The 27,880-nt window shown below is 33.9% G+C and overlaps 1 protein-coding gene across 1 annotated transcript in view; it reads left to right on the top strand.

Annotated features, from left to right (window-relative positions):
• Positions 1 to 240: 240 nt before the first annotated feature.
• LOC136035612 (myosin heavy chain 95F-like) overlaps positions 241 to 27,880 on the top strand; it is a gene marked incomplete in the record, with an annotated part of 147,072 nt that continues 119,432 nt past the window's right edge. The window contains 1 exon segment of the mRNA XM_065717501.1: positions 241 to 408. Coding sequence (XP_065573573.1) covers positions 316 to 408 — 93 coding nt within the window.

Here is a 27,880-nt window from a genome sequence, read left to right on the forward strand (position 1 = left end):
CAACTTCACTTCTCGACAGAACTTGAGTGTGGGGGATATAAGACACAAGTACCCTTTTTGGTTATAAGATACCTTATAAAGACTTTCCATGGTACACTAGGTCCCCCAAACGAAAATATTTGCTATGGACATGGACCCAGGTTATTTTTATAAAATAAATTTGGAATTTTGTAACGTTTTCAAACAAAATAACCTATTGCCACAATCAGAAATGGAGAATTTACCTTTCCTTCTCAATCACGTCATTACGCTGCTCCAATTACTCGGCATCAGTCAGTCTACCGTCAACTACCGCTATAGTTACTACAATAGAAAATGTGGAAAAGAAAAACTGTTACTGAATCGAACTATTTAAAGAGCTATGAGGAATATTTAGAAAAAGTACCGGAAGTTAGTCGTGATAAACTGGTGAGCTTTATTATTCTACATAGTTAGCGGATCCTTTGTCCGAGAGGACGAGGGTTCGAATCCTAGTGTACCCAATTATTTGGTTTGGGACAGGGGGTCAGTGGCGTAACTCTGTAAGCTCAGCCAGAGTCGACCCAGCTCTAAATGGGTACCTGGAGAAATCTGGGGAAGGTAAACAGGAAGGGTGTGCAAAAGCACAAGATGACTGGCCTTAATCCCCCATTGCACTTCCTGGCTGAAGGGCCTTGAGACGGAGATCAGCACAACCGGTTCGGAACTTAGGGGTCTAGTGCCGCATCCTTTACCTTTTACCTTTTTTACATAGTTAGTGGATTGATTTTGCCCTTTGCTAATACACCTACGCACTTGACACTTTGCATGAGGAGGGTCAGTTCAATTTTTGTAACACCCAAAAAACCAGAAAACACTGGCGAATACAGGGGGGCCGGGGGAACCCTCCAAGACTTTTTCTGGTGCTCTCATTCCTTGTTTTTTCTTTTTTCACTCTTTTTGTCATTTTGGTCAATTATTGGCGCCCTTGCCACATTTCACCTTCCCCCTCTCTCCCCCTAAGATTTTGCTTATAGGCACACTTGTCATATCCCCCTCCCCCAAGATTTTCCTCTAGATCCGCCCCTGCTAACAAAATGGTTAAATTTGGAGCAGTTTAAATTACTGACTTAAAAATAAGGTGAACATACCACCCTATGCCTTTTTGTGCTTTTTCCGAATGTAATAATGGTTTTACTCGCAAATACAATTTTAAGAACATTATGGCCATCAAAGATAATACCTTTTTCTCTTATTTTTAGCTACGTAAAGGGTTAGAAAAAAACAATTCTTTCGTTATCATATGCATAATTATTGTTATGAATACATTTCAACTGCAGTTCTACTATTATTTACCCCCCCTCCTTATGTGCAAATATATTGCCCAAATTAAATATTTCCCGTGCGTTTTCTGGTTCTCGATTTCGTGACAGTTTATTCAATGTATATATATATACTAGCTGTTGGGGTGGCGCGAAGCGCCACCCCAACACCTAGTTGGTGGGGGCGCTTCGCGCCCCCCCAAGCCCCCCCGCGCGCGTAAGTCGTTACGCGCCATATTAGTTACGCGCCATTGTAGTTGTGTCCCTATGTCCCACCTGTGAATATAGATATATATATATATATATATATATATATATATATATATATATATATATATATATATATATATATATATATATATATATATATATATATATATATATATATATATATATATATATATATATATATATATATATATATATATATATATATATATATGTTTTTAACTACGTAAAACTTGCGAATATACAACATTCTTTGCTGTCCCATTGTCTGTGCATATAAATAGATTGTCAGGTTTACCGACTCTTGAACATGCAACATATAATGGTCCATGGGAAAACAATCCGTATTCAGATCTATACCTCATGATTCTAATGATTGCCCTTGAGCTTTGTTGATGGTGATTGCTAATCGACCATTCCCTGAGTCGCCATCGTCATTTATATATCCCCCTGTGCACCCCGGCGTCCCCTTTGTAGTTATGTCCCTGTGTCCCGGTCGTCATTTATATTCCCTGTGTCCCGGTCGTCATTTGTGTCCCGGTGTTCCAGTCTGTGATTTCTCTTTGAGTGTCCCGGGCGTCATTTATATTCCTTGTGTCCCGGTGTCCCGGTCGTCATTTATATCCCCCTGTGCCCCCCGGCGTCCCCATTGTAGTTGTGTCCCTGTGTCCCGGTCGTCATTTATATTCCCTGTGTCCCGGTCGTCATTTGTATCCCGGTGTCCCGGTCTGTATATACATTCGTTTTTTAGTTTTGTTTTTCTCCTTTATTTTTTTCCTTTTTTCTTTTTTTTCTCTTTTAGTTTATTTAGATTTTTAGATTTTTTAGTTTTTTTATTAGTTTTTAGTTTTTTTGTAGTTTTTACCATTTTTTTAGTTTTTTTAGTTTTTTTTTTTACTTATGTCCTGGTCGTCATTTATACTCCCTGTGTCCCGGTCGTCATTTGTGTCTCGGTGCTTTGTTGATTGCTAATTTATATTATATTTATATTTATATTTTTTTATATTTATTAATATTCTTTTAGTTTTCTTTTTCTCTTATTTTTCAGTTTTTTCCTTTTTTTTAGTTTTTCTTTTTTAGTTTTTAGTTTTTTTTTGTTTTTTACCTTTTTTTAGTTTTTTTAGTTTTTTTAGTTTTTTAGCTTTTTTAGTTTTTTTTATTAGTTTTTAGTTTTTTTTTTTAGTTTTTGCCTTTTTTTAGTTTTTTCAGTTTTTTTTAGTTTTTAGTTTTTTACCTTTTTTTAGTTTTTTTTAGTTTTTTAGCTTTTTTAGTTTTTTTTCTTTTTAGTTTTTTTTTGTAGTTTTTACCACCCCAACACCTAGTTGGTGGGGGCGCTTCGCGCCCCCCCCCCCCCCAAGCCCCCCCGCGCGCGTAAGTCGTTACGCGCCATATTAGTTACGCGCCATTGTAGTTGTGTCCCTATGTCCCACCTGTGAATATATATATATATATATATATATATATATATATATATATATATATATATATATATATATATATATATATATATATATATTTTTTTTTTTAACTACGTAAAACTTGCGAATATACAACATTCTTTGCTGTCCCATTGTCTGTGCATATAAATAGATTGTCAGGTTTACCGACTCTTGAACATGCAACATATAATGGTCCATGGGAAAACAATCCGTATTCAGATCTATACCTCATGATTCTAATGATTGCCATTGAGCTTTGTTGATGGTGATTGCTAATCGACCATTCCCTGAGTCGCCATCGTCATTTATATATCCCCCTGTGCACCCCGGCGTCCCCTTTGTAGTTATGTCCCTGTGTCCCGGTCGTCATTTATATTCCCTGTGTCCCGGTCGTCATTTGTGTCCCGGTGTTCCAGTCTGTGATTTCTCTTTGAGTGTCCCGGGCGTCATTTATATTCCTTGTGTCCCGGTGTCCCGGTCGTCATTTATATCCCCCTGTGCCCCCCGGCGTCCCCATTGTAGTTGTGTCCCTGTGTCCCGGTCGTCATTTATATTCCCTGTGTCCCGGTCGTCATTTGTATCCCGGTGTCCCGGTCTGTATATACATTCGTTTTTTAGTTTTGTTTTTCTCCTTTATTTTTTTGCTTTTTTCTTTTTTTTTCTTTTTTAGTTTATTTAGATTTTTAGATTTTTTAGTTTTTTTATTAGTTTTTAGTTTTTTTGTAGTTTTTACCATTTTTTTAGTTTTTTTAGTTTTTTTTTACTTATGTCCTGGTCGTCATTTATACTCCCTGTGTCCCGGTCGTCATTTGTGTCTCGGTGCTTTGTTGATTGCTAATTTATATTATATTTATATTTATATTTTTTATATTTATTAATATTTTTTTAGTTTTCTTTTTCTCTTATTTTTCAGTTTTTTCCTTTTTTTTAGTTTTTTCTTTTTTAGTTTTTAGTTTTTTTTTGTTTTTTACCTTTTTTTAGTTTTTTTAGTTTTTTTAGTTTTTTAGCTTTTTTAGTTTTTTTATTAGTTTTTAGTTTTTTTTTAGTTTTTGCCTTTTTTTAGTTTTTTCAGTTTTTTTTTAGTTTTTAGTTTTTTACATTTTTTTAGTTTTTTTTTAGTTTTTTAGCTTTTTTAGTTTTTTTTCTTTTTAGTTTTTTTTGTAGTTTTTACCACCCCAACACCTAGTTGGTGGGGGCGCTTCGCGCCCCCCCCCCCCCAAGCCCCCCCGCGCGCGTAAGTCGTTACGCGCCATATTAGTTACGCGCCATTGTAGTTGTGTCCCTATGTCCCACCTGTGAATATAGATATATATATATATATATATATATATATATATATATATATATATATATATATATATATATATATATATACTAGCTGTTGGGGTGGCGCTTCGCGCCACCCCAACGCCTAGTTGGTGGGGGCGCTTCGCGCCCCCCCCAAGCCCCCCCGCGCGCGTAAGTCGTTACGCGCCATAATAGTTACGCGCCATTGTAGTTGTGTCACTATGTCCCACCTGTGAATATAGATAGATATATATATATATATATATATATATATATATATATATATATATATATATATATATATATATATATATATATATATATATATATATATATATATATATATATATATATATATATATATATATATATATATATTACATCCCCCTGTTTCCCCCGGTGTCCCCGTTGTAGTTGTGTCCCTGTGTCCCGGTCGTCATTTATATTCCCTGTGTCCCGGTCGTCATTTGTATCCCGGTGTCCCGGTCTGTATATACATTCGTTTTTTAGTTTTGTTTTTCTCCTTTATTTTTTTCCTTTTTTTTTCTTTTTTAGCTTATTTAGATTTTTAGATTTTTTAGTTTTTTTATTAGTTTTTATTTTTTTTTTCTTTTTATTTTTTTTGTCCCGGTCGTCATTTATATCCCCCTGTTTCCCCCGGTGTCCCCGTTGTAGTTGTGTCCCTGTGTCCCGGTCGTCATTTATATTCCCTGTGTCCCGGTCGTCATTTGTATCCCGGTGTACCGGTCTGTATATACATTCGTTTTTTAGTTTTGTTTTTCTCTTTTATTTTTTTCCTTTTTTTTCTTTTTTAGTTTATTTAGATTTTTAGATTTTTTAGTTTTTTTATTAGTTTTTAGTTTTTTTTTCTTTTTAGTAATTTTTTTTAGTTTTTTCCTTTTTTTCTTTTTAGTTTTTTATTGGTTTATACCTTTATGTTAGCTTATTTTTCAGTTTTTTCCTTTTTTTTTAGTTTTTTTTTTATTTTTTATTTTTTTTAGTTTTTTACCTTTTTTTAGTTTTTTTAGTTTTTTTTTCAGTTTTTTTTTTAGTTTTTTATTGGTTTTTACCTTTATTTTAGCTTATTTTTCAGTTTTTTCCTTTTTTTTAGTTTTTTTTAGTTTTTAGTTTTTTTAGTTTTTTACCTTTTTTTAGTTTTTTTATTTTTTTTAGTTTTTTAGCTTTTTTATTTTTTTTATTAGTTTTTAGTTTTTTTTGTAGTTTTTGCCTTTTTTTTAGTTTTTTTAGTTTTTTAGCTTTTTTATTAGTTTTTAGTTTTTTTTGTAGTTTTTGCCTTTTTTTAGTTTTTTTAGTTTTTTAGCTTTTTTATTTTTTTATTAGTTTTTAGTTTTTTTTGTAGTTTTTGCCTTTTTTTAGTTTTTTCAGTTTTGACGTCACCTGATCCAGTTTTTTCAGGTGACGTCACCTGATCCACGATCCACAGATCCACAGACAACTTATTTATATATATATAGATAGTTTTTTTTTTTTTACTTATGTCCTGGTCGTCATTTATACTCCCTGTGTCCCGGTGCTTTGTTGATTGCTAATCGAACATTCCTTTTGTCCTGGTCGCTTTCTCTTTGAGTTTCGTCATTTATTTTTTTCTTTTTTAGTTCTTTTAGTTTTTACCTTTTTTATTTTTTTTTTAGTTTTTTAGATGAAAATTTTTTTTAGTTTTTTCCTTTTTTTCTTTTTAGTTTTTTATTGGTTTTTACCTTTATTTTAGCTTATTTTTCAGTTTTTTCCTTTTTTTTAGTTTTTTTTATTTTTTATTTTTTTTAGTTTTTTCCCCTTTTTTTTAGTTTTTTTAGTTTTTTTAGTTTTTTAGCTTTTTTACTTTTTTTATTAGTTTTTAGTTTTTTTTGTAGTTTTTGCCTTTTTTTAGTTTTTTCAGTTTTTTTTTTAGTTTTTTATTGGTTTTTACCTTTATTTTAGCTTATTTTTCAGTTTTTTCCTTTTTTTTAGTTTTTTTTAGTTTTTAGTTTTTTTAGTTTTTTACCTTTTTTTAGTTTTTTTAGTTTTTTTAGTTTTTTAGCTTTTTTATTTTTTTTATTAGTTTTTAGTTTTTTTTGTAGTTTTTGCCTTTTTTTAGTTTTTTAGTTTTTTAGCTTTTTTATTAGTTTTTAGTTTTTTTTTAGTTTTTGCCTTTTTTTAGTTTTTTTAGTTTTTTAGCTTTTTTATTTTTTTTATTAGTTTTTAGTTTTTTTTGTAGTTTTTGCCTTTTTTTAGTTTTTTCAGTTTTGACGTCACCTGATCCAGTTTTTTCAGGTGACGTCACCTGATCCATCCACAGACAGACAACTTATTTTTATATATATAGAAGATATATATATATATATATATATATATATATATATATATATATATATATATATATATATATATATATGTATATATATATATATATATATATATATATATATATATATATATATATATATATATATATATATATATATGTTTTTAACTACGTAAAACTTGCGAATATACAACATTCTTTGCTGTCCCATTGTCTGTGCATATAAATAGATTGTCAGGTTTACCGACTCTTGAACATGCAACATATAATGGTCCATGGGAAAACAATCCGTATTCAGATCTATACCTCATGATTCTAATGATTGCCCTTGAGCTTTGTTGATGGTGATTGCTAATCGACCATTCCCTGAGTCGCCATCGTCATTTATATATCCCCCTGTGCACCCCGGCGTCCCCTTTGTAGTTATGTCCCTGTGTCCCGGTCGTCATTTATATTCCCTGTGTCCCGGTCGTCATTTGTGTCCCGGTGTTCCAGTCTGTGATTTCTCTTTGAGTGTCCCGGGCGTCATTTATATTCCTTGTGTCCCGGTGTCCCGGTCGTCATTTATATCCCCCTGTGCCCCCCGGCGTCCCCATTGTAGTTGTGTCCCTGTGTCCCGGTCGTCATTTATATTCCCTGTGTCCCGGTCGTCATTTGTATCCCGGTGTCCCGGTCTGTATATACATTCGTTTTTTAGTTTTGTTTTTCTCCTTTATTTTTTTCTTTTTTTTTTTTCTTTTTTAGTTTATTTAGATTTTTAGATTTTTTTGTTTTTTTATTAGTTTTTAGTTTTTTTGTAGTTTTTACCATTTTTTTTAGTTTTTTTAGTTTTTTTTTTTACTTATGTCCTGGTCGTCATTTATACTCCCTGTGTCCCGGTCGTCATTTGTGTCTCGGTGCTTTGTTGATTGCTAATTTATATTATATTTATATTTATATTTTTTATATTTATTAATATTTTTTTAGTTTTCTTTTTCTCTTATTTTTCAGTTTTTTCCTTTTTTTTAGTTTTTTCTTTTTTAGTTTTTAGTTTTTTTTTGTTTTTTACCTTTTTTTAGTTTTTTTAGTTTTTTTTAGTTTTTTAGCTTTTTTAGTTTTTTTATTAGTTTTTAGTTTTTTTTTAGTTTTTGCCTTTTTTTAGTTTTTTCAGTTTTTTTTAGTTTTTAGTTTTTTACCTTTTTTTAGTTTTTTTTAGTTTTTTAGCTTTTTTAGTTTTTTTTCTTTTTAGTTTTTTTTGTAGTTTTTACCTTTTTTAGTTTTTTTTCTTCTTTTGTATTAGTGTGAAATAATTCAGACGTCATATGCGGACAAACACGACGTCACTCGACAGACAGACAGACAGACATAACCCACAAACAACTTATTTTTATATATATTTATTCATATTTTTTTAGTTTTCTTTTTCTCTTTTATTTTTCAGTTTTTTCCTTTTTTTTTAGTTTTTTTCTTTTTTAGTTTTTAGTTTTTTTTAGTTTTTTACCTTTTTTTAGTTTTTTTTAGTTTTTTTAGTTTTTTAGCTTTTTTAGTTTTTTTATTAGTTTTTATTTTTTTTGTAGTTTTTGCCTTTTTTTATTTTTTTCAGTTTTTTTTTAGTTATTAGATTTTTACCTTTTTTTAGTTTTTTTTTAGTTTTTTAGCTTTTTTAGTTTTTTTTTCTTTTTAGTTTTTTTTGTAGTTTTTACCTTTTTTAGTTTTTTTCTTCTTTTGTATTAGTGTGAAATAATTCAGACGTCATATGCGAACAAACATGACGTCACCTGATCCACAGATCCACACACAGACAACTTATTTGTATATATATAGATATATATATATATATATATATATATATATATATATATATATATATATATATATATATATATTTATATATATATATATATATATATATATATATATATATATATATATATATATATATATATATATATATATATATATATATATATATATATATAAATATATATATATATATATATATATATATATATATATATATATATATATATATATATATATATATATATATGTATGTATATTAGGATATTGTTTTGAAAATATAAGTCAGGAAGGGTGCATGTCGCGTCAATGACTTGTATAATTAGGCCTGATGGCGATAAAAGACTTCGTGGCGTCGTTTGTGGTTAATTGTAACTTCAGACCATCATTGAGCTGAAATTACAAAATAACTTGTTATGGTGTAATAAAATAAGATACGAACTTGTATATACGAACTTATAATAGCAAACAAGTTAATTTTAATTGATTATAAGTAAATATACTTTCTGGGAGCAGCCAGTGCTAATCAACGAGTGGGCATCTTCAAATAAAATAAGAAATAAAACTGGGTAGTTCCAATGGCTAGAGCCAAAACAACAAAGAGTGGGATTGAGTTTAAAAATTTGAGTTTAAAAAATCCGGTATTTTCAAGGCTCTCTTCAAATAGACTATTTCAGCACAATCAGTGAACCGTTGACACGAATCTTTGGCGGAAAGGGGCAAAATCTCACGTATCACATAAAACATCCGTTTTGCCGAGAAACGCAGGTGTATCCAGATGGGGGGTGGGTGTAGCGGGTTTCGACCCCAAGGTCTTAGTCAGGGAAGGGACCTCCCCTCATAATGTTTGTCTGACTCGTAAAAATGTAATAAAAAAGATAAAGACGCGTTTTTGATACGTTTTTTAAAATTTTTTGTTGTAGCTGCCCCCGCCCCTAAAAATAGTCTTCCCCTTGAACAAAAATCCTGGATATGGCACTGTTGAAATCTCCCCAAATTTTTGTCCGAATCATAAATGGTAACAAAAATACATATAAACAAATTTTTGATGCGCTTTGTTCAGCCTTGTTTTACCCCCCCCCCCTCCCTCTCAAAGAAATAATGAATACAGCCTGGGTGTAGACAATTGGGGTGGGTCAAAATGTATTTCCCGAAATCTAGGGACGCAATTTTTATTTTATCCGTGAAGCTATAAAAAACGTGGAGTTTTCAATGAGAATATTTTTCTCAGTATCCAGAATACTATCTATTTTTCAATATCCAGGAAGGGGCAAACAAATTTAAGGGAATAATTGACACTAATTGGTGCCCATGCCTAGGATCAAATGTATACGCGTCATATATCTGTTTCATATTTTCTTTTTTTTTATCGTAGTATACCTTTTTCCTGACAAACTTTAATGGCGCACTTGAGATTCAACGGTGTAAATTTGGGGGGATGGCAGGAGGCCTTTGCCCCCTACATGGTTTGTCACACCCCTAAGATTTTGAAGAATGCCTTTTTTAGAGAATTTCATTGATTTGTTTTTGTATTTTAATTGAAAAATGGCTTTTTGTTGGTTGTTTCATTAATAAAATTGAAAATAAACGACAAATTTTACTGCCTAGATGTTACAAAATACTACGTTTCTGTGAATTGACGCCACTGTCGAGCTTAAGATTCTTGATAGTCGTACAACTTTTGAGTGCCAGTGTTTTATCAAGGCAGTTTTACTGATATTCTGACAATTGGAAAAAATATGAAGTTTTGCAAATTTTGAATTAATATTAACATAATATTTCTGATCTAATGATTTTTTTTTGAAAGGGAAGAGATGACTTAGGTAAAGAAAAAAAGAATAGGTGAACCGCTTCTTAAAGGTACTAATTAAAGGTAATAAAGGCGACTGAAGACACTGTGTTAGAAGATAGAGGTGTGGAAAATGGATCGCAATAGGACCTTTTACAGAAGCTTGAGATTCAATAGTGTCAATTTGGGAGGATGGTAGGAGTTCTTATGTCCCTATGTGTTTTGTCCCACCCCTTAGATTTTGAAGAATGCTTTTTTCGAGGGAATTTTATTGATTTTTTTTTTTGTATTTTCGTTGAAAAATGGCTTTTTGTTGGTATTTTCATTGAATTCACATTTCTGTGAATTAACGCTACTTCTGAGGTTTCATGGGACGCCAGTTAAGGATTCTTGACAGCCGTATAACTTTTGAGTGTCAGTGTTTTATCAAGGTAGTTTTAATGATGTCCTGCCTCTTGACATAAAAATATGAACTTTTGCAAATTTGTAGTTAATATTAACGTAATATTTCTGATCTAATAATTTTTTTAATATTTTTTTTAGGGAGAGGGGGGGGGGTAAGAGGTGACCCAGATAAAGAAAAAAGTGAACCACTTCTTAAAGATGCTAATATGTATTGGAATTATAATTGCACAGTGTAGCCAATTTGCATGCATAAATTCATTATAATATTTTAAGTTGTATTTAGAATCATTAATATTTAAAAAGTGACAGCTTCTTCAATGTAATTTAAGCCCTGTTCTGACCTAAGTATTGGAGCAACGAAATCCTTCCTTCGGATGGAAATAAAACTCCGAGTGGCTAGTGCGCTGGACTTGGCATCCTGTGTCCGTAAGGGCAAGGGCAACAGTCCTGGTGTTGTTGATTATTTCTTTTGGAACGGGGATGAATGGCGTAACTCTATAAGCTCAGCCAGAGTCGACCCAACTCTAAATGGGTGCCTTGAGGAATCGGGGGAAGGCAAACAGGAAGGGTGTGCAAAACCACAGAATGGCTGGCCCAACCAACCATTGCACTACGTGGCTGAAAGGCCATGAAACGGAGAACAGTACCGCCGGTTGGCACTAAAATGTATATAGCCCAATCCTTAACATTTGCAGTCAGATAATGCGCTTTCTCGCTGAAATGCCATGAAAGGGGATCAACACCACCCACCTGGACTGTAAATTCCGGTGCCGCATCTTTTACATTTATATCCAGAAAGTCTCTGTATATTATATTTTCTGAGTAGCTGCAAGTTTAATTGAGCGGTGCCATTTCAGCCCAAGCAACACCCACAATCCTTATCCTTATTGCCGTAATGTAGCCTTAAATTTACATTTGGTGATTTTTTTTCTAAATTAGCATTATGAGACAACTGTTAGTTGTCTCAAATTTTTTTTTAAAGTTTCAAAAATAATGCTAAAAATATATAAGTCCACAAACTTATTGCTTATACACGGGCTATGCCCAGGGATAAGAGGGTTATATTAGTACTGTGTGTCAAACCCATGCACACCAACTTATTTCGAGATAAAGGAGCGCTTAATATGAATAAAAAACAGCTAAATGTGAAATACATGGACGTTTTGATGATACCAGTGGAAATATTTTTAAAAATCATGTTAAGGGTGGGTATGGGTGTCTAATTTTAGCTAATTTCAACACATATTTTCCATTCATTGATCATCAAAATTTGGCAAAATGACGCAAAACCCAATGCAGACATATTGTTATTCATAACTGATTCAGGAAGTTGGCTACTATAACAGTACCGTCTGAATTCGTAATCAATTACCGGACACGGAAAAGGAAACAATTTATGACCCACAGTAGTGTGCAGAAAGTTCTAGCTATCTGCGTCTAACGCATGCCCAGCTGGACTACCTCGCAACACAGGATATGACATGATGTCATCACCATACATCATTAAAAAAAGTAAACAGTTCAAAATAGGGATGATACCTTTTTATTGACAGTGAATAGATATAATTCAGTTTTACTGCTGATGATGAACACTGTATATGTGTTCGAAATATCCAGTTAAATAATTTTATATCTATTCGCTGTCAATAAAAAGGTATCATCCCTATTTTGAACTGTTTTACTTTCGTCATGGAAAGGCAGTGTTGTCTTCGAAGTTATATACATCATTTATTATTGATGCCTGACGATTGGTTCAAATGTTGGAATACATCAGTGCGATTTTTTAACCTGTTTTTCGAAATTTTTGAAGAGTTGATTTATTCAATGGCCGCCCCTTCCCCCCTCGGAAAATATTTTCCTCCTCGTGGCTGGTTGGTCTCCAATCCCTTTCGACTTATAAAAAAAGGGACTAGAACTCTCATTTTCTGATCTAATGAGTATCCTTCAAAGTTTTATCGACCATGAGTTGGAGGTGTGGATGAGGAAGGGGAAGTCCCCGTCCTATACGGAATAAATTCTGCTCATTTTGGGGATTAATGTTACTCTTTACTTTCATAGTAACAGCCTAGGTCATAGCTATTCCCAGAACTCATAAGGAAGTTCACATTTCATATTTTTGATGCGTTTTTAAAAGTTTCTTTTGTCGTTCCCCTAAACAAAAATACCCTCTACCCAAAAAAATCCTGGTTACGGCACTGGGTATTTTACATCAATTTACACTTCCACTCGTCTCTCCCTTAGAATTAATTCTGTATTTGTTTGATTCCTCAATGAGAACCAGGATATTTGGCATTAAAATGCACCCTTTAATTTATCTCCCTCTCCCTAACTACAAAACAATCAGATAACCCATTGTAGAAGTTTAAGTGCCTTTTTAAGTTTTGTAGTTCGTCCATTGCTTACAGATAGTATTTGTTATCAGAGGCGCCATTTGGACCATATCTTGGGGTGGGCATGAACTCCGTCTTGGCCCCCCCCCCCCCCCCCCGAATCACTTCGTGCCGCGTAATCATCTAGGAAATGGGCATTTGACAGAACTCAAGAATTTTATTATGTATCTAACCTACTTTCAAAGTTTACAATGATTAATAGCAAATAGCATAATTACCCCAAGGGTCGTCAAGTAATTATGCTCTTTGTTTAATAGGCGTGCAGTAATTTCAAATCAATTGGACATAATGGATTATGTCGGACATAATGGATTATTATGGCTAACAAAAGGCCCTTTGTGGTGGAAGCTTGGGCCCCCCGGAAAATCTGGGGTGGGCATTTGCCCACCTCTGACCCCCCCCAAATGGCGCCTCTGTTTGTTATTGGGAAACATATGGACATTTTTTCGCGGGGGAGTTTTTTTTTACAGGGGAGAGTTTTCAGAGGGGAGAAACTTTTTGGTTATAATTTCCTTTCAGCGTGGACGTATATTCAACGGGGGGGGGGGTAAGCGCCAAGAATCGATTCATTCATTAGCTAAGAGATACATCAATAATTCAACTCGCTATTCAATGCTCTTTCCAATTACAGTAATCGCTACCATTACAATGTAATAACCTTCTTTCTAACGCCTGAACACGGCCCTAGGCTAAATGCAAAGTTCACTATTTTTTTTAATTGAACAAACTATTGATGAGAATGCACAAGGAAAGAGTATATCCTGAAACCCATTAGAGGATTTTACTCTTTTAAAAGGATTAACGGAATTCTTTAAAGAGAAAATTCCCATTTCTAACATATGAATGAATATAGTTCTGAGTTTATTTATTTTTTCTTGGAATTTGGGTGGTTTTTCCTTTCACAACAAAAACTATTGTTGTATTTGTTTTGCTTTTTCTGCGACATTATTAGCATGAGTGTTTACTATCATTATATTATATTGTTTAGGCGGAGTATTATATTCCAAGAGGTATTTTTTTGTCAAGTTTTACTCGGTTTTTGAGTTGTCAAAATAGGAAAATCTTTCTATCGTGCAGGAATTTGTCAAAAAGAGTGGAATAATCAGTTTGTTATGTGCCAGTTCTATATTGCCATGCAGGTGGAAAGTATTAGTCTCCGAGGTCTCACCTGTAGATAGAAAAAATAGGGTCAGCTTACGCAGAATTTTGCGGTCAACTTGTTGACAGTCGGACTTTCTTAACGGTCGTTAACGGTCAGATTTGGCCGTTAACTTTGAGTAACACTAATGTTTAAAATCCAATTTTAATATCGAAAGAATGTGGTAATAGTTGAAATCAGCAAAAGTCCGGCCTTTTTTTGTCTTTAAGGGGGGGGGGCAAGAGATCATTAGGACAACCTTCTTGTATTGTTAGCTCTATTAATTTAAGATCTGATCGTTCAACAAGCCAGAACTTCAATATTCCTTGTATCTTTTCTTCGATAATTGTGTAAACTCGCTGAAAAATTTGAAAATCTAACCATGTTTCCAACACATTTTTTAATCTAAAAAAATGCTAAGCAAATTTGAAAATGTAATTCGGTGAACGAATTAAACAGAGTCTAGTGTAGAGAATGGACAAGATTGTCATCTTACGTTGAAGTAATAAGTTAAAAATACGTTGAAGTAATAAGTTTTCTCTACGAAAAGCAAAGAGCCAGAGGTGGGTTTCATGGGGAACAAAGAGTGTATTTGCTCTGGGCGCAGAAATTTTACTGGTGTAAATAATTGACAGCGAAACAAATTAATTTTTTTAACTGGATATCTCGGATACATGTATTTTGGAAGGTTGGAAAGTTGGGGTATTTTGCAAGGTTGGGTTAAGTAGAGAGGATTTGAAGGCTTATTTGGATTGGAGGGGAAATGGATTTTTGATTGGCGAGAAAAGAAAGTATAAAGGGAGAAAAGGTGAGAAGGTACAATCTATTGCTTGTCCTATGTGTGGATCTCAGGATGAAAGTTTAATACTTTTTGTGTGTGAATGTGTCTAATTGAATGAATGGAGGCGATAGATGTATGGCAAAGAAAAATTGAATGAGATATGGATGGTAGATAGAATGAAAGAGACAAATTTCCTGAGTATTAAAAGGATAGCAAGGTTTGTCAGGATTGTAGCGGCACATCGTGAGCGTTTTCTTTAAATAGTATTAATTCATTTTATTTAATTTGTTGTTTGTTTTTGTTATTTAAATTTGCTATGGCCCACGGGCTTTTTCTAGAATAAATTATTATTATTATATTGTTATTATACAGTGTCCATCATCAGCAGTAAAAGTGTATATGTATCTGAAATATCCAGTTAAATTTTTGTATATTTGTTTCTCTGTCAATTAAAAGGTTTCATCCCTATTTTGAACTATTATATTTTCGTAAAGGGCTCAATTTGAAGTATGTGTAAGCATATGCAAATTCAACCTGAAACTTTTGGAGGCAGGGGTAGGGAACTGCTAATCCTCCTCAACCTCAGGAATGCCTCCTCCTCAACCTTCGCTCATTACGTCAAAATTTTATAGTGATTTAATAATGCTCATTGTTCCAGTTCAACCGCACTTGTGTTTGAGTAATCGTTCTTAAAGTATTGGGACAAAAAGCCAATCTTAAACAAATGGAATGGGGTGGGTTGAGGATGGGGCAGCCCCAAGATATACAAAATAGTTTCTGTTCCTTTTAAGTTTTGATGTCGTTCTTTAGTTTCCTATGAGAAAACTTGTTTTTTTATTTATTTGTTTTGTTTTTCATAGTATACCCAGGGTTACCCTAAATACCAGTATGTTTACCATCCCTCAAAGCCGACTCTTCAGAGTCAGCTTTCGCACAGCAATGCTCAAAGAAAAAAGTTCTCATTCAGTGTATTTGCTTTTTGAGATTAAGTATATTTAACCAAATGAAACTATCATATCTTCAGTATGAGGGAAGTTATCAGCCCTTAAAGCCTCATACTGCACGCTTTATCGCGTGCACGCTTCAGGAATAAGTCAATAACTAAATAAATACCCGTCCATAACCTGTCTTCCGGCAAAGAAAAGCAAGTTCCGCTCTTGTGGATAGGAGCTTGAAACCTCTACTACAGGATTCCCTGAAAAGCTGAATCTAATGGTGTGATTTTTGTTAGGATCCCTAGGCTATTAGAGGGTATTTTCCCCATTTTCGAAATTAAACTAATGGTGTGATTTTTGTTAGGATCCCTAGGCTATTAGAGGGTATTTTCCCCATTTTCGAAATTAAACAAATTTTTCAGGCTCGTAGCTTTTAATGGGTAGCATCAAACTTGATGGATTTAATATATTTGGAATCAGAATAAGAATTCAATTCTTTTAATGCATTGAATCAAACGGTTCGTGTTAACCCACTGTAGTAAGGAGCGACCCGGTTCAATAATAACCGAAACTCTAATAAAAAAGAATTTTGATACCAATAGTTACATCAAAAGAATCGCATTTAAATGCTGGTTTTAAATATAAAAGTTTAGTCTTACCCATCTAAAGTTAATTTGCCTTGTTTTAGAAAATAGGGGGCAACACCTCCTAAAAGAAAACTTGCCTTATTTTATAAAATAAAAACCCCCTAAGGGGGTTTGTCTCCTCTACAATACCTTGCTCTTTACGCTAAAGTATTTTTAGTAATTTCAACTATTTATTCTACGGCCTTTGTGATTCAGGGGTCATTCTTAAAGATTTGGGACAAAATTCAAGCTTTATTTTATAAGAGCGAGGTATTGTCGAGGGGGGAACCCCCTTATATACGTAATAAAAATACAAAAATATAGAAGTTCGTTACGTAAGTTAATTCGTAAGGTATGTATGTTTATTAATAACAAAACGTTCGTAAAAAAAATCTAGTTGTATTTATAAGTAAGCAAAAATTGGAGCGCAACTGGACCTCCTTCCCCACCCCTTTTTTTTTATCAAAATCGCCCGATCAAAACTATGAGAAATCCTTTTAGCAAAAAAATAATATGCAAATTTCGTTTTATTTATTCATGTGCGGCGAGCCAAAATCAAAACATGCATTAATTCAAAAACGTTCAGAAATTAAATACAAAAATAAGTTTACTGCAAGTAAGGAGCGACATTAAAACTTAAAACGAACAGAAATTATTCCGTATATAAAAGGGGTTGTCCCCTCCTCAACGCCTCGCTCTTTACGCTAAAGTTATTTTAATTGTTTTAAAAAGTAGAGCTGTGACAAAGAGTCAAACTTTAGCGTAAAGAACGGGGCGTTGAGGAAGGGACAACCCCTTTCATATACGGGATAACTTCTGTTCGTTTTAAATTTTAATGTCGCTCCTTACTTGCAGTTAAAAAAAAAACTTGTTTTTTTTTATTGAACATTATCAAAATTCCGTTTCTTAAGAGTATTACTTTCTATTAGGCCGAGTCGCTCCTTGCTTACAGTTCGTTACAAAGGACTGTTTGAAAAGAAAAGCTAATTTTACAATCCAAATTGCAAATAAAGCCCCGAAATCGGGTAATTTAAGAAATTGAATTTTTACGTAATATTTAAATATCTGAAAAGGTGGAAATTTATAATCAATTTTTTTAGAAATTCAGGAAATTTATTTGGAATACTTTCATTTTTATAGTTCAACCTCATCTTCTCCCCTGTCCCCACGAAAAAATTAGATTTTGAATATCCTTTGTTCATTGCAAATAAAATAAAATAAATTACTAAAGGTTGAATTAGAAAAAGTAGAAGATGCTAGACGTATAATTTCCTATAAGAAAATTTCGTCAAGATCGACACAAAATTTTATACATGCTGTAAGCTTTTGACTTTCCTACAATCTGAAAACCTACACTGTTGGACCTACGTCAGATTTCGACGTTCAGATACTCGATTTTGACGACCGGAGTCTCAATTTTATAATTCAGATTGTCAGTTGAAAAGGTGTTATGTTTATGCATTGTTACGTCAAAGCTCATCGAGGATCTTTGAGACTTAGAACATTTTAGGCTTAATATACTAGCCTGTTATTCTAAGTTTAGAAACCTATTTAAAGCCAAGGTTCATTTTCAAAAACAATTTCTAAAAAGTATTCCTGGAATCAAAGGATTTACTAGAATGGTGATTTTATTCACAAAATTGCTGATTTACCGTTGACGGGCACGAGTTGTTTGGAAGTTCAAAATATAAGGGAATTGCCAAAACAGTGGATGCAAAATAAAAATTTTGACATTTGGAGGGAACATTTTGACATTTGGCATTTAAAAAAAATTTAAAAATTTTGAAATTTGACAAATTTGACATTTTAAAAATTTTTAACATTTGGAGCCTATTTGCTCATCTCGTTGGTGGTGCGTTTCTGACCATAGAAACTTTATTTAAAGGCTATTTATTACTACTACAAAATATGGTTCCTTCAGGTTATTAAATAAAACAAACAAGTTCTTTTTCATCTGAAGGTAAAGAGTAACATTAAAACTTGCAACAAAAATCAATTATTACGTATATGAGGGGATTTCCCCCTCCTTAATACCCATCTCTTTACGCTAAAATTGGGATTTTTGTTGACTCCTGAATTTCAAGGGCAGTTTAATTAGAATAAGAAACTATTTTAAAAGTTCTAAAAAACTGTTTTTTCATTCCATTTTTCATGTTTTTTTTAAATAATGCTGGGGAATCCCAATCCCCTTCCGTGTAAAATTACAATGGGCAAAGTTCACAGCTCCCTTCCCTCGGGAGCTGTAGAGGGTCAAGTCATCCTCAAAGACATAGTTGTTAGATCTTTCGACAATGCTGAACAAAATGGCTATCTCAGAATTTTAGCAGGTTGACTTTGAGGGAAAAAGGGTGTGGGAGGGGTCTAGCTGCCCTCCAATATTTTTGGTCACTTTAAAAGGGCACTATAACTTTTGATTTCGGATCAAATGAGCCCTCTTCCGGCCTTCTTGGGTCATTGGTTCATGTCAATCATCCCTTGAAAAAGATGACACGAATCGTGACCTTTCTTCGGACAAAAAAAATTGCAAAATTCCACATTTTGCGCATAAGAGTTTGAAACCTCTATAATACGGCTTTCTCATATGCTGATTCTGATTATGGAATATTTATTAAGATTACTTGATGTTTTGGGGATGTTTCCCCCTTTTCAAAAACTGAGCAAATTTTCTCAGGCTCGTAGCTTTTGATGGGTAGCATCGAACTTGATGAATTTTATATATATATATATATATATTTTTTAATGAGCATCGAGATTCAATTCTTTTGATGTACCTATTGTTACCACGAACTGTTTGAAAATATTGAAAAACGTCTAAAAAATGGATTGTTTCCGAGATCGCAAGGTATTCAACCTCATCAGACACGTAAGCAAGACTATATATGGACAGCAATAGCAGCAATCCCAAAAAGTTGGGGGGGGGGAACGATTCTTAGAAGACAAAATAAAAGTATTTCAAAATTAGGAGGGCAACTGCTCTCCTGCCCTCCTTCCAGCTAGATCCACCGATGAGTGCATAATAGGCAAACATATTGATATTTACCTGACGGATTAATAATTCGTGTGAAGAATCGCATAAATATTGAGTTTTCGATGGGCTGGGCCATAATGCCTGAACCTTGCGTCTGTGGTATCAGAATTGGTATTTTTATGGCACTTGTTATTGACATAACCTGAACGGATCCGCTCTATTTGGGGTAGTTGGGGGGAAGAGTTAGTTCTGAAAAAATAGAAAAAATGAGGTATTTTAAACTGACAAACGGGTGATCGGATCTCAATGAAATTCGATATTTAGAAGGATGTCGTGTCTCAGAGCTCTTATTTTAAATCACGACCGTATCCGGTGACATTGGGGGAGTTGGGGGAGGGAGTCTTAAATCTTGGAAAACGCTTAGAGTGGAGGGATCGGAATGAAACATGATGGGAAGAATAAGCACAAGTTCTAGATATGTGATTGACATAATTGGAATGGATCCGTTCTCTTTGGAGGAGCTGGGGGGTGTTAATTTGGAAAAATTAGAAAAATTGAGGTATTTGTAACTTAAGAACGGGTGACCGGATCTTAATGAAATAAATAAAAAAAAACAGGTTTTTTAACTGAAAGTAAGGAGCGACATTAAAACTTAAAACGAACAGAAATTACCCCGTATATGAAAGGGGCTGTTCCCTCTACAACGCCCTGCTCTTTGCGCTAAAGTCAGACTCTTTTTCTCAACTTTACTTTTTAAAACAGTATAAACTTTAGCGTAAAGAGCAGGGCGTTGAAGAGGGAAAAGCCCCTTTCATATACGGGGTAATTTCTGTTGGTTTTAAGTTTTAATGTCGCTCCTTACTTTCAGTAAAAAACAATTGTTTTTTTTTTATTTAATTTCTTAACGTTTTTAAGTTAATCTATGTTTTGATTTCGGCTCTCCGCAGATGAATAATTAAAGAGAAATTTGTATATTTATTTATTTGGCTGAATGGCTTTCCCATGGATTTTATCGAATGATTATGAGAAAAATGAGGGGAGAGGAGGCCCACTTGCCCTCCAATTTTTAGGGTACTTAAAAAGGCAACTAGAACTTTTAGTTTTTACGAATGTTTTCATTAGTAAAAGATATACGTAACTTACGAATTAGCTTACGTAACAAACTTCTATATTCGTATGTTTTTATTACGTATATGAGAGGGTTCGCCCACTCGTCAATACCTCGCTCTTTACATTAAAGCTTAAATTTTGTCCCCTGAATCACAAAGGCCGTAGAATAAATAGTTGAAATTACTAAAAATACTTTAGCGTAAAGAGTGAGGTATTAGGAGGAGCTGAACCCCTTATATGCGTAATATTTTCTGTTCGTTTTAAGTTTTAATGCTACTCCTTACTTTCAGTCGAAAAAAACTTTTCAATATTTATTTTTTCATTGTTTTTTATATATTGTTAGAAAATGCTGCGCCCCCTTCATGGAAATCTTCTTCCCCATGACAAATCCCTCCATGTAAAGTTTCCCCCACATAACCCCTCTTCTCAACCCCTCCTCCCAACAAAAAAAAACCCTGAAAACATCTATACACTTCCCAATAACCATTACTATATGCAAACACTGGTCAAAGTTTGTAACTTGCAGCCCCTCCCACGGGGACTGTGGGGGAGTAAGTCGTCCCCAATAGTTATAAGGTTTTTCGACTATGCTGAATAAAATGGCTATCTCAGAATTTTGATCCGACAACTTTGGGAAAAAAATGAGCGTGGGAGGGGGCCTAGGTGCCCTCCAATTGTTTTGGTCACTTAAAAAGGGAACTAGAACTTTTCATTTCCGTTCGAATGAGCCCTCTAGCAAAATTATACGACCACTGGGTCGATACGATCACCCCTGGGAAAAAGAACAAAAAAAAAAAAAAAAAACAACAAATAAACACGCATCCGTGATTTGTCTTCTGACAAAAAATACAAAATTCCACATTTTTGTAGATAGGAGCTTGGAACTTGTACAGTAGAGTTCTCTGATACGCTGAATCTGTGATTTTCATTAAGATCCTATGATTTTTAGGGGGTGTTTCTTCCTATTTTCTAAAACAGGGCAAATTTTCTCAGGCTCGTAACTTTTGATGGGTAAGACTAAACTTGATGAAACTCATATATTTAAAACCAGCATTAAAATGCGATTCTTTTGATGTAACTATTGGTACCAAAATTTCGTTTTTTAGAGATTTGGTTACTATTGAGCCGGGTCGCTCCTTACTACAGTTCGTTACCACGAACTGTTTGATTTGTTATATAGAAGGAACTCATGTCTCAGAGCTCTTATTTCAAATCCCGACCAGATCTGTTGACATTGGGGGGAGTTGGAGGGGGAAATCGGAAATCTTGGGAAACGCTTAGAGTGGAGGAATTGGGATGAAACTTGGTGGGTAGAATAAGCAAACGTTTTAGATACGTGATTGACGCAACCGTACTGGATTTGCTCTCTTTGGGGGAGTTAGGGGGTGTAGTTCAGTGCTTTGGCGAGTTTGGTGCTTTTGGACGTGCTAGGACGATAAAAATTGGCAGGCGTGTCAGGGAGCTGCAAAAATTGACTTGATAAAGTCGTTTTCCCCTGATTCGACCATCTGGAGGGCTGAAGGGAGGGGAAAAATTAAAAAAATGAGGTATTTATAACTTAAAGGCGAGTGATCGGATCTTAATGAATTTTGATATTTAGAAGGACATCGTGACCCAGAGCTCTTATTTTAAATCCTGACCGGTATTAAGCCTCTGATTTTCCTTTTAAATCTATCTATTGATTCTTAGAATTTTGCTAGAGCTCATACCATATGAGCTCTTGGCTTTCCTGGCCTCGTCACAAGTGCCATATCAGCTCTTAGCTCTTGTTTCTTTCGGGGATTTATTTACTATGCTTGGATTCTCTTGGTTAGTATCAGAATAAGCTTATCTGTCGTTTCGCTCAGTAAAGTGCCTGTGGATCAACGGATGGTTGACCATCTGTTGCTTTTTAACGGAAATGTCCTATAGTTACAAACGCCAAACAATTTTGAAAAGAAAAGTAAAAATGCGGACATTGACTTGTATCTTTGTTGGATTCGTGCTTTAGGATTTTTATTTTCTTTTCAGGTTTTAGTCCAGGAGAATCTGTAAGAATTAAATAATTGCGAGAGCGTATTAAAATGCTAGCAATTTGTGTATTTTATATATATATATATATATATATATATATATATATATATATATATATATATATATATATATATATATATATATATATATATATATATATATATATAGAGAGAGAGAGAGAGAGAGAGAGAGAGAGAGAGAGAGAGAGAGAGAGAGCTGCTGGCTCAGTGAATGAAGTTAAAAATTATAGTGTCAATCTTTTTGGAGGCAAGCTGTCAATTGCTATATTATTGTGATTTTGAGGTATATTAATTGTTAAAAATGTAAAGGCTAAAAAATGTTTAGGTGTGCATAGGTCATTAAGCTAAAATTACTAATTAATTACATAAAATTTGGATCGAGGGGCGTGCCAACTGTCTATCACAAGTGCAAGAGGGTGCTTCACTTCATAAATAGACTGCGAATTTACCCACAATGCGGTGTTCTGTGGGATAGACTTCGGCATCTGCTATTTGGCAATCACGAACTTGTGAATTTAAGAGGAAATTTGTTTGATATTGGTAATGATATATTGCTACTAGGGACCCTTAAACTATCTTGTTCTAGATACTTGTTTATTATTGCTATTTCATTTCAAAATGCTTGTAGGCTCGTAAATAGAAAGGTCGTCATTATTTGCAAATGCATGTGTATGTATGTATGTACAGGACTTATTATTTCAAAGGTTTTTATTTACTATTTTTGAAGTTTTTATGTGGATAGCCATCGGGTTACTTTTTGAAATGGAAAAAAGAATTACCAACCTATCATATCTGTCCACTTATTAATAGTTTCATTGGAGTGTGCTTTCCCGAAAGATGGCCCACTTAAAAACTTTTTATGATACTTGTATGATATAGCCTCTACCTAGTATTCTTCTAATATGTTTCTCTGACGTTCAATCCTAATGAATGCCTAAGTATGATAGAAATAAAGTAAAATATAAACAAATTTGGGCTATATATTTGTACATTTGGGCGGGGGGGGGTAAAGTTTAGCGGGTCTGAGTTCCTAATGTGTTAGATACAATTATTCTGCATATTGTGTAGTAAGAATGGCTTTCTAACTTCACATTTTCCAAATACTTTACTCCCTCCCTTCTAATGTGCAAATATACAACCCAAATTATTTATTTTCCATCTATTCTGTCAGTTCTCTTTGTTTTGTCTCACGCTAAGCTGAAAGAAACTAATGAAAAAACCGGTTCTATAAATTGTCAACGAATGACTAATTTGAGTAGGGCTATATCATACAAGTACCCTTTTTATAATAGATGGCGTGCAGTGTGTGTGGTGGAACTCTATCACTTATGGTAGGGTAAGTGACGCTCCCAATTTCTACAAGTGGCAGAGAGTGACTGATCGCTTAGTGTTTATTAGTTGTTCAGATTGTAAAGACTGAAGCTTAATGTATATACAGAATTTAGTAATTGAAGAGGTATTGCCTGATACGCAATTTTCTCGTAGCTGTATGATTATGCCGCTTTCACACTGTGTTGCAGAACATTTTATACTAGCACAATTTAGGTCTTTACGTTACGAGTTCAAGTTTAAGTTTTTATTTCAACATTCACAAATAAATAAATAAAATACAATACTTTCACGCTGGGGAAAACCTATGAGGGTTTGTATTCGCACGAAAGTCGACATATCTACTTACCTATAATAACAAATCCAATCTCTCTTACTCATTAATACACAACTCTCCCTCCCCCTTTCATTCCTCCCAACCCCACCATACCCTCCTGTCCAACCTTACCTCCCTAGCTCACCCGTACTTCCCTAGCCCACCTTTACCTCCCGAACCCGCCCTTCTTCACCTAATCACCCTACCACCCATAGTAAAATTCAAAAGTACTACTACTATTAAACAAGTAGCACCAAGCCACCTGAGGCCAACGCCTTCACCCTAATCTATTCAAAGCCTCCCTCTTTATACCCTCCCAGGAATACGTTATAACATAATTTAACGTTCATACGTTAAATTATGTAATCCTATGAAGAAAGTTTTATGCATCACAGTTTTATACAAACGCAAACAAGGCCAAGTACACTCATGATTTAAACAGATTTTTACGTTTTGTTAGTTTATGTTACATTAAGAAAAGTAATCATTGTAAATCTAGTAGCCAAATATCGAAGAACTATAGAAACTTTTGCTTCAGGTGAAACTGCTTTCCTGAATTTAGCGTCCTTCTTGGTTATGACTCATTGGATAATAGTATGACTAAGCTTGGACGATACTTTGTATCTAAAGTATGGTATTTGAACTTTCAGGAACAATGTCGAAGCATCGATACTTTCAAAAGCATCGATATTTTTGACACCAATAAATTTTTATTGTGCACATTCAATTTGTAGACTTCCGCAGCAAAAATAGATACCTATATTATGGTTTCATCTATGCAAAACCAGAAAACTGACATTTCCTAGGGTTATTGGTGTCACAAAATACGACTAGAATTTAAAAACAATCTGCTAAGATTAATACATGGAGACGAGGCCGTAGCCAGGGGTGTTAGGGGGTTTGCCCCCTGGAAATGTTTGTCCGACTCATAATAAAACATAAAAAATGAATATAAACAAGTTTTTCATGTGTTTTAGTTTTTTGCACCCCTCCCCCCTCCAAAAAAATTCTGGAATCATGTATGAAAGTATGTTGTGTTCATCGATTATAACTTTTAGTTTCATGTTGCCCTACAGCACATATGTATTGAAGCGCCATCGAGAACGATGTATCGATGTATTATGTCCAATTTGGATACCGAGTACTTTTTATGTGTTACTCAGTTCTAAGTATGACGAATTCAAGCAATATTTTTAGCCCAGCTTATTATCATTGATCCGGAAGGCACACATAAATTTCATTACGGTATTAACATCTGCTGTTTTTTGGAGCTTCCTCCATGACCGCATTTTCCCTTCTTTTATGTAACTGAAATTACGTGTGCTTGAATCGTAAATATAATATGCATAAAAAACCCATCGAATGCAAAACTAGGACGGCTTTAGTTAGTTTTACTTAACCAGAAAGGTTTTACGTTTTATGATAACAGAAGAAAAAGGCTATAGCATTGAAAGGTAATATATGTATTAGTATTTCCTCTTCTTTTATTTCCTTGAAAGTTATACAAACTTACTATAAGTTTGTACTTCCAGTGTTTTTTGTTCAATTATATCAAATATATAAATATGTCCCAAAAATGTAAACCTGCAGGAAAAATTATAGGAGTTGAAACACTGCTGGGTACTTGTATGATATACGCCCTACTTAATATCCTTCTAATATGTTTCTCTGACGCGCAATCCTAATGAAATATACTAAAGTAAGATAAAAATATCATACTTTAGAAATAAATTTGGGCTATATACTTCTACTCTAGGGGGTGGGGATAAAGTATAGCGGGTCTGCAATCCTAATTTGTTAGGTACAATTATTCTGCATAATATGTAGTAAGATTTGTTTTGTAACTTCACACTGTCCAAATACTTTACCACCCCCCACCCCTAGTATGCAAATACATTGCCCAATTATATTTTTTCCTTCTATTCTGTTAATTCTCTTTGTCTTGTCTCACACTAAGCTGAAAGAAACTAACAAAAAAAAGGTTCAATGGTGCGTCAATGAATGAACAGTTTGAGCAGTAGGGATTATATCATACTAGTACCCATTCCTTTCTTATGGAGGGATCAAATTGAAGATATACTAAAATCGCTTGGTACTTCACCTTTTTCAAGATATTTAGCATCTATTCTTAATATATAAAATAGAAGGCTTGGGGTACTTGTCTGTTAAACGGGACACACCCAAAAAACGAAATTAGGTTGATCCAAATATACCGAAACATGATGATAATATAATACCTTAAAAACCAAATTACGGAAGACGGGGATGAAGAATTATGTAATGCAGGCCGCCTAGAACGCATTATATTAAATACCAAACTTAAGCTAACCCCAAACCACCTCTAACTATTGAATATTTAATTGAAATAAACCTATAACGTGGTTTTCCCACTAAAAATAAATAAATCAACCGATTCCAGAGAGGCAAACCGATTCTTGTCAGATCTTAGACAGCGTAATTCTTGACTGTATTCTGTCTCAAACAGTTCGTGGTTAACAAACTGAAGTAAGAAGCGACCCGGCTTAATGGTAACCAAAACTCTAAAAAATGGAATTTTAATACCAATAGCTACATCAAAAGAATCGCATTTTAATGCTGAATTTAAATATATGAGTGTCATTAAGTTTAATCTTACCTATTAAAAGTTACGAGCCTGAGAAATTTTGCCTTATTTTAGAAAATAGGGGAAAACACCCCCTAAAAGTCATAGAATCTTAAATCACACCATCAGATTCAGCATATCAGAGAACCTTATTGTAGAAGTTTTAAGCTCCAATCTACAAAATGTAGAATTTTGTATTTTTTGCCAGAAGGCAGATCACGGATGCGTGTTTGTTTGTTTTTTTGTGTGTTTTTTTCCCAGGGGTGATCGTATCGACCCAGTGGTCCTAGAATGTTTCGAGAGGGCTCATTCTAACGGAAATAAAAAGTTCTAGTGCTCTTTTTAAGTGACCAAAAAAATTGGAGGACACCTAGGCCCCCCCCACGCTAATTATTTTCCCAAAGTCACTGTATCAAAATTTTGAGATATCCGTTTTATTCAGCGTAGTCGAAAAACCTTATAACTATGTCTTTGGAGACGACTTACTCCCCCACAGTCCCCGCGGGAGGGAGTACAAGTTACAAACGTTAACCAGTGCTTACATATAGTAAATGTTATTGGGAAGTGTACAGACGTTTTCAGGGGGATTTTTGGTTGGGGAGGGGTTGAGAAGAGGGGGATATGCTGGAGGAACTTTCCATCGAGGAATTTGTCATGGAAGGAGAAAATTTCCATGAAGGGAGCGCAGGATTTTCTAGCATTATTTAGAAAAAAACAATGAAAAAAATAATTATGAAAAAGTTTTTTCAACTGGAAGTAAGGAGCAGCATTAAAACTTAAAACGGACAGAAACTATTACGCATATGAGGGGCTCACCTCCTCCTAATACCTCGCTCTTTACGCTAAAGTAGTTTTAGTAATTTCAACTATTTATTCTACGGCTTTTGTGATTCAGGGGTCATTCTTTATGAATTGGGACAAAATTTAAGCTTAATGTAAAGAGCAAGGTACTGACGAAGGGGTGGACCCCTCATATATGTACTAAAAACATGAGAACACAATAGTTCGTTACGTAAGCTAATTTATAAGTTACGTATATCTTTTGCTAATAAAAACATTCGTAAAAAATTAAAAGTTCTAGTTGCCTTTTTAAGTAACAAATAAATCGGAGGGCAACTAGGCTTCCTCCCCCGCTCCTTTTTT

Source organism: Artemia franciscana, chromosome 2 (assembly GCF_032884065.1).
Source record: "Artemia franciscana chromosome 2, ASM3288406v1, whole genome shotgun sequence".
Classification (NCBI taxonomy): Eukaryota; Metazoa; Arthropoda; class Branchiopoda; order Anostraca; family Artemiidae; genus Artemia; species Artemia franciscana.